Source organism: Alexandromys fortis, unplaced genomic scaffold (genome assembly GCF_014885135.2).
Source record: "Alexandromys fortis isolate MF-2015 unplaced genomic scaffold, M_Fortis_MF-2015_v1.1 scaffold_47, whole genome shotgun sequence".
NCBI lineage: Eukaryota > Metazoa > Chordata > Mammalia > Rodentia > Cricetidae > Alexandromys > Alexandromys fortis.
Window position 1 is genome coordinate 1,948,788 of NW_026067957.1, and position 15,184 is coordinate 1,963,971.

The 15,184-nt window shown below is 38.3% G+C and overlaps 1 protein-coding gene across 3 annotated transcripts in view; it reads left to right on the forward strand.

Annotated features, from left to right (window-relative positions):
- Cep128 (centrosomal protein 128) overlaps positions 1-15,184 on the forward strand; it is a 340,975-nt gene that overhangs the window by 137,664 nt on the left and 188,127 nt on the right. For all 3 annotated transcript variants that reach the window (XM_050152396.1, XM_050152395.1, XM_050152394.1), the window contains 2 exons: positions 17-193; positions 4,479-4,538. In XM_050152396.1, the coding sequence (XP_050008353.1) occupies positions 17-193; positions 4,479-4,538 (237 nt within the window). The remainder of the gene's footprint in view (positions 1-16; positions 194-4,478; positions 4,539-15,184) is intronic.

A 15,184-nucleotide genomic window follows, 5' to 3' on the forward strand; every position in this document is an offset into this window, starting at 1 on the left:
ATTTCTCATGCCACAGGAGAAACATATAAGTAATGAAGAAGAGCACTTGAGGAGGATGGAAGAGGCCAGGCTACAGCTGAAGGATCAACTTCTTTGTTTGGAGACGGAACAGGAATCCATTCTTGGTGTAATAGGAAAGGAAATTGATGCAGCTTGTAAAACTTTCTCCAAAGATTCATTGGAGAAATTGAAAGTAATTATGAGTTTTCAGTGTGCCTTAAATTTTCAGTTTGTTTTCAAACATATAATTATAATGGGATTGTAACATGTGATTACATGGGAGTTTCATTTTTGTTTCAATAAGTTTTTATGAAACAAAATAACTTCTTGCATTGCTTAGGAATTAGAAACTATTTATACCTACCCAGTCCCGGTGAAAGTGTGATGTTGTTCTACTCAGTTACCCATGTCTCACTCAGTGCAGGAAAGCCCATCAACAAAGAGGTAGCAATATTGATCAAGGAAAACATTCTTTGAGTCAAGAAGCTTGGTTTCTGAATTTTCCACCATGGTAGCCTCTTAGTAATGTTGCTACCATCTATTTAATTCTTCTTGAGAGGTTCAATGATAAGTTTGGTATAGGCTGTGTCTCCCTTGGCCCTTAACGTCAACCCGTCTCTCCAATACTCCATAAAATATAGTGTAGAAAAGAGAAGCAGACCTGGAGGGGCTGGGTACTTTTCCTACATTCAGTGTGATGAAATCTGAAGTAGGACTTGAAACTTTGTAGACTGACTGGGGCCAGGCCAAGTAAGCACTTTGCTCTTGCACTTTCCCTGTTGTTCAAGTTCTCATCCGTGTACTCCCCATGTTTAGATGGGTTTATTACTTCCTACTTAATGCTTGTCAGGAGATGATGTATAAAACGAGTGTCCCATGGGTGTCTGAATTTCTTTAAGGCTGACACTTTAGAAGTGTTGCTCTGGCATTGCCGAATTCCACGTGACACACCTCCTAACACGTCAGGCTGCAGCCTTAATTTCAGTTGTGTTTACTTCATTTTTGGCATGGCCCCACTGAAATGCCGTATTGTGCTTAGGTGGTTTTCTGTTGGAGCTAGGTTCTTTTTTCTTCCTCTACCAGAGAGAGGTCTTTTGAGGTCTCTTCCCTTTTTCCTGATTTTTCCCCTATCTTTCTTTTTCTCTAAGTGATGTTTGAAGAAAATAAAAATATACTATACTGTTTCAGTTAAAGACTTCCAAGGCTCCAACTTTAAGTATTTCAATTGGTGGAATTAATAGAGTTGGTAGATATTTTGCAATCTTTAGTTCCCTGTATGTTCTTTTGAGACAGTGTTCAAGTGTCGCTATGAGAAAGCTGTGAGACTGAAGATGAGCAGCGTTGGGGTGGAAGTGGGAAACTGACTCTGGGGAGGCCATGGGGTCTTTATGCCACTTATCTGTCCCCCTTCTAATGTGTTCTCTTCAATGTTAAGACTTTTTGAGTATGTGACCTGTAAACCCTAACTTGATATGAAGGAACATATATTAGCAATGTAGCATTTACTCCATGCTTAAGTATTTTCATTTCGGGTAGTTTTCAGTCATGTGTGAGCATTAAAATCAAAGCACGTGAGTCATGTTATAAGAAGTCATGAGGAAGGTTGAGAACTACTTGTTCCATGCAGCTCTTGGAAAACACCTGAGTTTCATGGATAAGAATATTTGTAAATATTGTTTCTTTGTGGTAGTGATTCTCAGCTTGTGGGTCATGACCCCTTTGGAGGTCAAACAACCCTTTCATATGATTCACCATTGGAAAACACAGATATTTACATTACTATTTATAACAGTAGTTCACCTAAGACCATTTGAAAACACAGATATTTACATTATGATTTATAACAGTAGTGAAATTACAGTCATGAAGTAGCAAAGAAAATAATTGTATGGTTGGGAGTTATTACCACACAAAAACTGTGTTGAAGGGTTGCAGTATGAAGAAGGTTGAGAACTACTGCTTTATAGGGAACAAGTTCCTTTAATATACTCTGAAAGTAATTCTGTGTTTTGCTGTATTTAGATATACATACATGTTCTCTTTTTGTCTTTTTTTCCCTATAGCACAGCTCTGCTACAATGTTCTTGTCACAGTTCCTTGAGGTTTACTATGATCGCATCTTGATGGGCACTCATTGTTGTCCATATTGAGTGGGCTTTGTGTGCGTGGCAGTGTAGAAACACTTGTGAATTTCATTTATACTTTGGTTTATATAGTATCTTTTCCCAATGACCCTGATTGCCTGTTGTTCTGCCACGTTTAACTGCTTAAAGATGTTCTTTAAAGCATGAGATCATTTGTAAACCTGTGAAGCAAATCATGAAACATGAGCATTGTTTATATTTCCTCTATCAAAATAAGTATTTATTATTGCTCAAAGTGAAGATTTAATTGAGGCAGTAAAGATTTAATGGAGTCTGTTAGTGAAAAGGGAAGTCTAATTGTGACAAATGGATGCTCACAGATATTTAGCAACATAGTACATTGTTGAAAGAGGAAGAAGAAATAGAAAATTTGGGCAATTAGGGAAAACCTGATTGAAAATAAATCTATAGAGACAGCTGAACCATTCCTGTGGGAACTCAAGAATTCGAGACCAATAGCTGTGGAGCCTCCACGAGACCTCTAGACTAGACCCTCTGCATGTGGAGGACAGCAGTGTAGCTTAGTCAGTCTGCTGGGCCCCTGGTAATGGAACCAGAGTCTTGCCCTGATGTGAGCTAGCTTTTTGGAGCCAATTCCTTATGGTGATATGTAATGTGGGATGTCCTTCTGTATATGTGTTGCTTTTATTAGTTGATGAGTAAAACTGCTTTGGCCAACGGACAGGTGAAAAGTTCAAAGATACTTAGAAAGGGAGACGGTGGAGTCAGGGAGACACCGTGTAACTGCTGAGGAAAGAAGGTGGGACGTATCAAGCCACAAGCCTCATGGTAAAATATAAACTAATGGAAATGGGTTAATTTATAGGTAGAGGTAGTCAGTAAGAAGCCCAAGACATTCAGCAGACAGTTGTAACTGATATTAAGACTCAGAGTGGCTATTTGGGAACAGGTGGGCAGAGAGAAACCTGTCTAGGGGCCCAGAGGGACAGAGAATACTTTTAGCTTCAGGGATTGTTTGCTCAGCCTTAATGCGGGAGAAAGGGGCTTCCTCTTGCCTTAATCTAATGTGCCATGCTTTGTTGACTCCCCACAGGAAGCATTATTACCCTTGGAAGAGTGGGTGGTGGTGGGCTGGGAGGGAGGCCGGCGGAGGGGGGGTCGGAAGGAGGAGTGGGAGGGAGGACCGTAGTTGGAATGTAAAATGAAATTTAAAAAAAAAAGATGAAAGAAAAGGTGGAGCAGCTCAGCCTTAGGTTAGAACTTGTGTGGTGGTTCAGGCCTTTATTTCTAGCATGGGAGCCGCAGAAGAGAGGCCAGCCAGGTCTCCACAGTTCCAGAGAAGCCAGGGGCTACATTGCAACACCTTATTTCAAAACACAAGACAAAATGAAACAAAACAAAAACAACAGGAGAGCTGGGTTAAATGTAAAGAAATAAGTGATTGAGAGAAAGGTTGAGTGTAATACCACAACACTTTTGTATATAGAATGCGGTGGATACTTAGTATGCATTAAGTATGCATTTAAGTAAATTAGCTACTGTTATTCTGACAGAGAAATGTGCACATACATATGGAGATATTGAAGCATTTGAGACTAGGAATAGACATCTCTTTATAAAAGAGAGATATTTTTAGATAAAACATCGAGAAGTTCTGTGAATATATCCTATATAGCACCGAGTTTGAAAAACTGGTAATAATGTAATTTGTGTTTACAATTATAAAGACATCAACAGCTTTTGAGTGTAGATTCATCTCAGTAATAAGGCAAAACCAGATGTTGAGTGATTTTATAAATGAGTTGGTATAAAGGAAATCAGAGCAACTAATATAGTTGAATACAAAATTTTGTGTCTGTTTTGAAATCTAAAGCAATGCTTACATAAATTCATTCTGATGAGCTGTCTCTTCTTCACAGTCTTTGACAAAGCAAAATGGACCCCAATGTATAAAGATGGATAAACAAGACAGAGTTAAGTTTCTGTGTAGGCACATTTAAACCTCTGTAGAGTACCTTACACAGAGCAGCATTGAGAGGTGGTTACAGGCAAAGCAAACAGGCTTTAGTCAAGGTTGCGCTTCAGGTGAAGCCTCATGGGCTCACCTTCAGAGGCTAGTGATAGTAGCCCGTGACAGCTAGATCATCTTCTGTGTCTGTCGCTGAGCTGGCTGTTTATTGTCATCAACGAAATACATGCAGAATAGCCACTTAATAACTGTACTTTGAATTGATTGTGTACTTAATACAATCTTCCACTTTTCAAATCCTGGCATTTAAGGACGATTTCTATGGATGCATGGTCAATAATTTTATTTATGTACATTCCTGCTAGAGAAAAATCTATTTTTAACATTCTTTCTTCTTTTTGTAGGTATTTACCTCTGGTCCTGAAATACATTATGACCCACATCGCTGGCTAGCTGAAAGCAAGGTATTTCATCATGAAATCCTAAATTTTATGATCTTTAATAAGCTGTGTTTTGTGTGGCCATTTATATCTCTATCTCCATCATCTATCTATCTATCTATCTATCTATCTATCTATCTATCTATCTATCTATCTATCTATCTCTCCTGTCTGTCTGCCTGTCTGCTTTGATTTTCTTTTGAGGCAGGGTCTCACTGTATAGCCCTGCCTTCCCAGAATTAGCTGTATAGAGCAGGTTGGCTTCCAACTCACAGAAATCAACCCACCTCTGCCTCCTGAGTGCTGCTATTATAGCTGCGTATCAGCACCGTGGCCTTAACCATAGATTTTGTTGTATAACAGCATGGAATGCTGTGACACTGGCTGCCAGAGAGGAGTCACAGTAGTACATGTAAAAGAAGCATTTAAGTTTCTTTCTTCTCACTAAATATTTATTTTAAATATGTTGTATAAGCAAAGAATTAGAAAATAAAGGGTGATAAAATTTTTGAATTATGAACCAGATTGTAATGGAGACATTTTTTTCTAGTTTTTATGTAGGTGGGGATCTCTCTGAACATATCTAAAGGCCAGACTAGCTAGAATTCATGTTCATTTCACACGTATTTATTAAATACACTCCGATTCTTTTGTGTAAGCTTGCAGCCTGCTGACTCTGCTTGTCTCAATCAAATTCCTTCCCTCCCTAGGATGGTTTTTACAAGATGAGAAGGGCCTACTGTATGGCCTAAAGATAACTCCTCTCTGTCATCACCAAAAATAGTTATAAGTGAATAGAAGTTAAAAATTAATAATTTTCTATCTTTATTTAAAATTTCTACACTATGCTATGCCCTTTTATTGCATGCCAATTTAATACAAGTACGTGATGTGTGTTAATAGCTTTCTCCCTACTTCCTCTCATATTCTGTCCATCACTTTTTGCTCTGAGATATGTAACAACTACTTTTATATGATAGATCAATTTGTAAAGTCACTGATTAAAATATATGGGATATTACTAGTATGCACTTGTAGTTTTTTGTGGAATATTTTTTGAACTTTTCTAAAAACACATATCTAAATCTTTTTATTTTATTTGAGTTTCATCATAAAACCATTTGTAGTACAAACTAGGTTAATTACACTTCCTGTTTTATAGTTTACTGTATGAAGAGACTTTTAAGTTTGTTGGTTGATTGATGTCTGTTGATTGATTGATGGATTGATTGCTGTGCTTGAATCCAGGGCCTTATGCATTGTATGCATTACGAGACTACATGCCACATTCCCATTATTCTTACTAAAAAAGGTTAAAAAAAGCTAAATCTCATGGGAGGAAAGTAACTTGTTCATTGCCATGTAAAGAATGAATATTACCTACTATCTGATTCACAATTAATGTCTTACCACCATATGTATGGTCATGTAGAGTATTTGCTTATTTAGCCAATATTCATGTTTCTTTAGTCTTTTGTGTCAGTCACCATGGCTCTCATGTAGTCTCTGGTCTAATATTGAGGTGTGGACAGATTCTAAAACATTCTTTGAAGTGTGTTATGTTATTATAGCAATTTGAAGGCATTGCCAAAGAGCATAGGAAAATGTTTGTGCTGGCAAGATGGTGGGATAGAATGTTGCAAGGGTGCCATTATAAGCTACTGGAAGGACAACCCTTAAATTTGGTCTTATAAAAAATTATGTGACGGTGGAGAGCTGGATCAGCAGTTAAGAGCACTCACTGTTCTTCCAGAGGACCCGAGTTTGGTTCCCAGCACCCGCATGACAGCTCCCAGGCATCTGTAACTCCAGCTGCAGGGAGTATAAGGCACTTTCCTGGCCTCCGCAGGCACCAGCAGTAGGAGTGGTACAGAGACAAGAAACTGATGCACATGGGCAAAATGCACACACACGTAGATAAGACACCTATGCACTTAACGTAAAAAAGAATCATGTGGAAGTTAATTGGCTGATTATGGATAAAACAGAGGTGGGAAGGTGGAATATTTGAGTGACCACCGCTGAGCCTGCTGAGGGGCTGCAGGGGGTGTGGTGGGGGTGGAGTATGCCATAACAATGAGCCCCTCTGAAGGTCTGCGTGCTTTAGTTAGGGGAATAAGAAAATAAAATACTGACAGTGAGCACAGACTTCACCTTGTTGTATAAAATTCTCTCCAGTTCTTTAAGAACATCACTCCTGTGCATTTCAACCATTTTGTTAGAAATAGATGCAAATTCATGTTTTTGCCTTCTGCATTGGAAATGTAGAATGCATGTTTTGGTATCTCAGAATTCCTTGGCCAGGAACTTCGCTTGTGCATTAATTTAACATTTCTCTTCCTCTTTCCCCTAACTCTGCACTTCTGACAACAAGAGCAATGTACTTAGAATTTTCTTTCAAGTTAAAATCTTTATCATTTCTCAACAGAAAGCTTTCACTGCTGTGGTTCAGCTAAATTATGAGAGGCAGAGATGACTCTTAATCATCGCTCTTTAATTTGGGAGCTGGTGAGCAGTTTCCCTTATCATTTAATGGGATTGAACTTCTGATCAGACCAGCTGTAATACTGCATGAGACAACTGTTCCGTCTACAGTGTAAAAGGGTGCGATAAAAAATACCTTGCTGACCAACTGACTGGGGAGGAATTGAATCTATTTACTAGAAAGATGGCTCAGGTTATTGATGGGCTGCAATCCTGTAATGTCCATGAACTATGACTTGACAGCTCTATAAGTATTGGAGATAAGATCTGAAATCAGGGGACCAAAACTGTATGGAAAGTAGAGCTGCTATTCAGCTAGTCCATGCTGACATCTTGCAGTATTGGAAGGACCTCAGAGGACATTCGGTAATTGTTTTCATAAATCTACTAAATGAATTTCTTTTGTTAGTGTTAACTGTAGAAGAGCTAGCAGGCTGGGTGGGTTTTTTTTTTATCACTGTTTTGTGACCATTGGTGGTGTGATGTAAACATGAAGTCCAACTGAGTTGATTCAGATTTGCAGATAAAATAACCAGTGAAGCATCAGAATAAGATGCTACAGGAAGGGAGGGAGTTGAGATAGCTATTCAGGAATGCCAGGCAAGCAGTTTACGTAGGTTAAGGATGAGATTTTGTTGTAAATTCTAGCAGGCCATATAGAGGCTATGGTTTCCTTTGCTTAACACAGAATAGTATTATGTTCTGAATACTGTGTTACATTCTGTGGCATAAAAATGAATAATTCCTAGAGGAACCTGCTTTATTAGAAAAGGTAGATAAACATGTAGAAACTTTATTATATGAAGAGCTTTGATGGGTATAGGCAGAGGTTGCCATGGAAGTCAAAAGTCTCTTCTGGATCCTGAAGGTGCCATGTGGAAGGACATGCATGCAAAGAGAACATGATAAATGCAAGCAAACTCCAAGTGGTTTAAATGAATAAAATGGAATGAAATTTATGCCCTTACAATGCTGAAGCATACATGGGCAACCCATATATGGCGATTCTGTTGAACGTGGCCATATTGGGTTGCATGTCTAAATCAATGAAGACAACTGACCAGGTCTTTTCCTCAAGAGGGCACCAGATCTCATTACAGATGAGTTGCTGGGAATTGAATTCAGGACCTTTGGAAGAGCAGGCAGTGCTCTTAACCACATCTCAAGGCAGAAAATGACAGAGAGGAGACTCCAGGCTGAGCTGGGGAATAGGTTTATGGGGAAAGGTATATTATGCCATTTTCAGATCAGCATGTAATGAATACTTAGGAAGGCTTTGAAAACTAGTGACATGCTCATGTTTGTATGAGAGAAGAATCACATTCTAGTGATGTGAGAGTTGGGTTAGAGGTAGTAAGACTGACATCAGGGAGAACAACCACGCAGGAGGCTGAGGCATACTGATGGTTTGCTCTAAAGAGATTGTTCAGAGATTTACAGTCACAAAAAGACGGGGCAAGTATTTTGGCAATAGCATTGAAATAATGATTGTTGTCATGTCAGCTAGTGGTGGAGACTAAGATGTTTGTTTTTCTAGGTCAAACTCAAAGTGTAAGAAAGAATTGATCCCTAAATAATATAGAGGTACAATATAGAGATTCCTCTATAGTAGTTAGCTGATAATAGTGAAATCTATATTTTGAAATACCTGTTTGGATAGTAAAGTCCAAAGAGAAGCAAGGACATGTAGGTTTAAATGGAGGGAAATATGATAAAAATATTTTTTTATGAGACAACACGGATGAAGTCCAAATCTAGACAGGCAGGTACTACAGGATGGGGCCACATACTATTTTGAATCACTGTCCATTCCAGATCTAAATTCCTTTCTTAGGATAGTGCCTTAGTTAGGATTTCTATTCTTGTGAAGAGACACCGTGACTATGGCAACTCTTATAAAGAAAAGCACTTATTGGGGCTGGCTTGCAGTTCATAGGTATAGTCCATTATCATCATGTTGGGAAGCATGGTGGCATACAGTCAGACATGGTGCTGGAGAGGGACCTGAGAGTTCTACACCTAGATCAGCAGCCAGCACAAAGAGTGCCATACTGAGCCTGATTGAGCATCTGAAACATCAATGCCCACCCCCAATGACACATTCCCTCCAACAAGCCCACACCTACTCCAACAAGGCCAAATCTCCTGCCACTCCCTATGAGCCTAATGGGGCCATTTTCATTCAACCATCACAGACAGGGAGTAAAGAAAAGCTGATGTCTTGCACAAGGCAGAATCTTGAATGCTGTGTGGTCTACATGTTTCAGCATTCCTTTAACATGTGAAAGCAATCAATTCAGTGTAGAATGTTGCATCCTTTTTTCTTGGTTGTTGTCCCTTGTACTGAATTCCCTTTCACTCCTCTAGTTGATAAGCCCAATTGAGGACATTCTGTGTCTAATTTCCTTGCTACATTTTTCATACTTGCTGCAATATGCCTCACTAAATGCTCATAACTTCTTATCCCAAAGAACCACTACATTGGAGTTTTTACATTTTTGCACCCAAAGCACTTCCTTTATTTCATAATTAGAGAAGGATGAGTGGTGAACACGTGGAATTTCAGCAGATGTCCTTCCTTGTTACGATTACAGGCATGGGTCACCATTCGCAGCCTTCATTACATAGTATTACAAGTATTTCTTTCATTAGCTTAGATCCATGAACGTCAAGATTCTATCGACAGAAATATACTTCTACAGTACTGGAGAATTTTCCTGTGTCGTCCTGCTTTGGGATCATTCTCAGAGAGATACTTCTTGTGTTAATAGTATCACCTATGCTAGGCATTGGAAAGTCCCCTATTTACCATCCCCCCCCCAATGGTGGGAGAAGATACAGTGTAACTGTACCTGTTCCAGATCAGAGAATTGAGGCTTCCATGCTTTTGAGTTTTACCTAGGAACAGAAGCTCTTGAGTTACTGAGAAGGGTTTTGCACTTTGATTACTGAACTCTTTGTTTTTCTATGTTCATTCTGTAGTCCACTTTCAAATAAAACTTTAAATTTTTGGATATTGCCTCCAAAACAATATGTGTCAAAACATTTGATACTGTATGTTCTTGTTAAGGCTATGAATAATTACTTATTATTCTGTTCTTTCAACAAAAATGAAGATATCATATTAAATGTTTTTTTTCCATTTGTTGGAAATATATATATATATATATATATATATATATATATATGCAGTTTAGGGGAAACTAAATCTTTAAACATACTGTTATTATAGATAGCTTCCTTTTTTGTTCATATCTAGAAGTGAAATGTGATGAAAGTATTACTTAAAAATTATTATCCTAATTTGAGTCAGTCTATAGTCCTAGCTACTTAGGAAGTTGAGGCAGGAGATCACAGTCAGTTCAAGCATGGTCTTAGTAAGACTGTGTCTCAAAATCAAAGTAAAACTGGTTGAAGATTGACTTAAAGATAGAGCACTTGTCTAGCATGTGTGAGGCTCTAGGTTTGATTCCTAGATAGATGTACATGAAAAATGTACATTTAAATTGGCTTGGTCTGGTTAGGTTTATTTTGGTGACTTAGCATATTGTAAAAAAATGCCATTCTTTTTTCCCATTCTTATGTAAGCATTTTTTTCTTCAAAATTATTTTTAGAGTCTTGATGAGGGAAGCATAGTAGTTAAAGCAGCAAAATTATGGGTCCTAGTGTTTTTGCTGACTACATAAGCTATCATCTTTTTATGTGCGCTTTCTGTTTTCTCTGGTTGAGTTTTGGGGCGTTACTTAGTAACTTTGCTGTAGTATGGTAAGTCTCAGTAGAGGGCTCTCACAGAATAGAAAGATCCTTGTGATAGTTTTACTAGCATCTTATGAATATTCCCACCTAATTATGAGCTGGAGCTACAGAGCTAGAAACTGCCTTCTTTCCAAATCCCCTATATTGGTTTAGTTAGCACTGCTTGTTGATGTTGTGAAATAAATGAGTCTATTATGCAATCTGTAAAATGCTCCTGTGAGTGCTTAATAGAAAGCTTTCTGCTGTATGATTAATAGCCTTGCCAGCTAATTATAATTTGCAATGGTTAAAGTCCTGGGTTCCAAGGCGCTTTTTCAAGATACTTAATGAAGATGCTGGGTATTTATCTAACAAACACGATTTCTCATAATTGATTATTGGTTGATTAAATCTCCATAAATTTTAATTTTAGCTTGGATTATTAATACAGTCTATATTCATATTCACTTTGTATGAAGCCTCCAAGTATAACTGAATCTTAATTTTGTGTGACAGCAGGATAAAATCTTTGCAGGAGTCGATTAAAGCCATTGGTCACATTATAATCATCTCTTTGACTCATCTAGCCAAGTCCTACAGCCTGGTTCTTTAAACAGCTGACATTTATTTTCTTGTAGTTGGAGAGGTGAGTCCAGATAAAAGTAGCTCTGCGGCTGTGTTCCTGGCTTGTGGAGGCCACTTTCTGTCTGTGTCTTTGTCTTCATCTGTCTTCAGTGTACATCCTGTGGGAAAGAGTTTTGGCCTCTTTTCTTCTTACAGAGACATTTGGTCTCAAGGTTAAGGCCCGACCCTTATAAAAAGATTCTCTTCTCCTCCCTTGTGGCTCTGTAAATGAGTGTTTAATCTTTTGCTTTAGTGTATAGCTCTTGAGAGGATAAAATTTAATCTATGACTGAAGCCTGTTTGATGGCTGGTTTCAGGAATGATATATTTTTGTTGTTGTTACATGTTGCCATAATTCAGCAGGACAGTACAGATTTATTGATTCTCTATTAACACAGTTCAGTAATACTAGGGATTGTATAGTCAAGTAAGCAGAGGTCACACACTGAGATGAGACTGAACTGAATGGACCCAGAAAATGGAAGTCTCTTCTGAGTGTTTGTCTTTGCAGTTGTATCACTGAGGAAAAACAGGTTAAATGGAATATGATGAGTGGTGGTCTCAAGGAACTCTTTTTCCCTCTTCTTTCCTTCCTTCCTCCCCCCTACCCTCCCTCCCCTCTCTTTCTTTCCTTTTTTTTATTTATTTTTATTTCTTTCCTTCTTTTTAAAAATCAAATGTGTTTTAAGGTATTCTAGTGGTAGTGAGTGAGCACTGAGAATGATGGGAAAGATCATGGTTACAATATGGGATTTTTTTTTTCTTTTAGAATGTTAGATGATCTGGTAGAGCAGGGTCTTGTCCTCATGTGCTAGGAAGCCATGGCAGCCAAGAACATAATAACTGATGCTTCCACTGTGGGAGGGAACGTGTTCTTTGAATTTTGTTACGAATTTTGTTACACTTATGCTGTTATTTTTTAGAATTGATTTCAGAAAGGACTGTTGTATTTCAAATATCAAAATGTAGTTCAGAATGCTAAAATAGTAAAACAGCAGCCTAAATGAATAGTTTAAGATCCGTGATATTTTCTCCCCTCCTACTTTATTCATGTTTCCTACCTGTTTTCTGTAGCTATTTGCTTTGGTCCCATCTGATGTGAACCAATCAAATTAAATTCTGTGTTATCTTACAGTGATTTATTCCCAGGGTAGGCAGTCTTCTTTTTGATAGAGAGTTGACAACCTCCCCTCTGTCATTTTCCACAGGCCTCTTGTACAGCTTGTGGCCCACTGTGAACCCCATACCTTGTGTCAGCCTGTGTTCATTTGTGATATTTTAGTGCACATCTTCCGCATATGATTTTCTTCTGTTCACATAGTTATTTCATTTTATTCTATTCACAGATACTATAGTTATACCACCATATTAATAAATCAATTTCATATTCTGTCATTTAATACTTTTCTATAATGTTGAGTAATGCCAGATTTTAGACTAATCCTTGAAGAACTAATGTTTCCTGTATTTCCATTGGCAGTATTAAATTAAAGAATTTAAATAGTTCAGTTTCCAGAAAATTTAATTTTGAGCTCTTGACCATGAGAGTTGGCCTTTTGTACCACTTCCCCAATTTCTAAACACATTGGTTAATCCATGTTGCTACTAAGTGAAGTAGTTTGTTAGGTGCCAACTGGCTGAGAAAAATGAGTCTGTAGCTTCACAGTGCCATGCCACGGCAGCTAACACTGTCTAAAGGGTTCATTCCCCAGCCTATCCTAGGCACACACTTCAGCCCATCTCTGTTGTGCTGTATTTGGTAGTTCAAATTGGTAGTGTGCAGATGTTAATTGTCTTACTTTTGAATGGTCACTAATGTCAGCTAGGGACTGTTAATTTTAAAAGAGAAATAGACCTTTTATTTCTGAAATGTGACTGTTTTGTTGTTAATATATAAAAAGTAGTGTCGTTTCTTTTGAGAGCGTTGTACGTGAACACTCTATCTGTATCACTCACACTCTCCCTCTTCTCTCAATTTCCTCCTGTGTCCCACACTATTCAAGGTCTCTCTTTTGATTGGTGGTGGTGGTGGTGGTGGTGGTGGTGGTGGTGGTGTGTGTGTGTGTGTGTGTGTGTATACATCAATGTATATATAACCGACTGAGTTCATTTAATGTTGTTCGTACATACCTGTGTTTAGGATTAGCCACTTAAGATGATTCAACATTATTTGTGGGAGCTCATCTCTCGAGGAAACTAGTTCTTCTCCTAGCAACCATTGACTACTTGGAGCTCTTCATCTAGGTATGGGGCCATGTGGAATTTCTCCTGGCCTCATTGGCATCTCAAATGGAGTTTTCAGTTATGCTGTCTTGTTCAGGTAGCCCTATTTGTTGAGACTTGCTGGGTGCATTTCTCTTGTCATGCCTAGAGGACATGTGGTAACTGGTGTCCTGGCCTCTGTAGGGGTTGCATTGCAGATGTATCACTTGAGGTTGGACACCCCACTGCCCTGCATTCTCTTCTGTTTGACCAGTGGTCGAGCTCTGTAATAATCTCTATCTGTTGTACAAAGAACTTCTTGGATGAGGGATGAGAGCTATACTCATCTGTAATTATAAAGGTTAGTATTTAGAATAGAGTTAAAAGTTATATTTGTTTAGAATAATGACAGCAGTAGGTTTTCCTCCATGACTCTGACTTCGCAATCCATGGATAATTGACTGGGTTTCGAGTCCCAGGCACAGATTTCCTCCTGCTGATCAATTATTAAGTACGATGAGACAGCTTTTGGTTTTTCATTCCCAAAATAACAGTGTTACTTTGGTACCAGTGAGCCTATCTTGCCAGTCCAATCATTGTGGTTCATAAGGGTTTCAGCTGGGTAGGACTACCAATTCCTCTTTTCTTTTGGTAGCTGCATAACACTCTCTAATTCAGTGAGAACCTGTTCTCAGAAAGTAGATTCCAATTCCAGATTGATTCCTCCAAGTTCTGTGTTCAAACTGTATGGTATTTTCCGCAGTAGGCTCTTACCTTCAGGTTCTGAAAGACAACTAAGGTGGTGGTAATAACCAATGTTATTCCGGAAGACTATTGTATTCCTCTAGCCAACAGCTTAAGGTGAGGTTTCCTATGCCTCATGCTGGGGGTTTTGCATGTCTTTTGTGTGGTGCATCATGACCAGTGTTGTATAACTCCATTAGGATTATATGTATGTACATAGACATATGCATGAGAAGTGTCATTTTAGTATGTAAAACATCTCACTTTTCACTTCATTTCATTTGTGAGATCCTTTGGAGTGTATGACATCATACTAGTGCCATTGTGTTGACACTGGCCCTTTCTGCAGAAGGTTTTAGGTAAAGATACAACATTCTTGTTAGAAGTCTTAAAGATCTAAATCCCTTACAAGGACAAAGATGTATGCTTAAACTACCAAATAGGCAGCAGAAAGACTCTGCTACGCAGGCCACTTTTTCTCAGAACTAGATTGAATCTTCTCTTCTACTACACCATGCCAGGAATGGTCCGATGCTTAGGGAAGCTTTTCAGATACTTTGCTTGAGGCAGTAGCAAGATTTTGTGAAGTTAAAAAGAAGTCAACATGTAGATTCAAGTTGTGGTTTTAATATAGGTACAATGTAGGTATTCTTGTGAATTCATTGGTGAATTCATGACTTAGTATTTGAGTCATTTTCAACTGAGGTATATCTAGAGTTTGTTATATAGAGTAACATTTATTACATAATACTTTAAGTGCATTCTCAATTTAAATATTCTGACCCTGCAAACATGAGTAGAAAAAATTTGAGTCATGATCTCCCTTTCTTCCTATCTTGTGTTAGTAGAAACAATCACCATTTATAGTGGGACACTAACT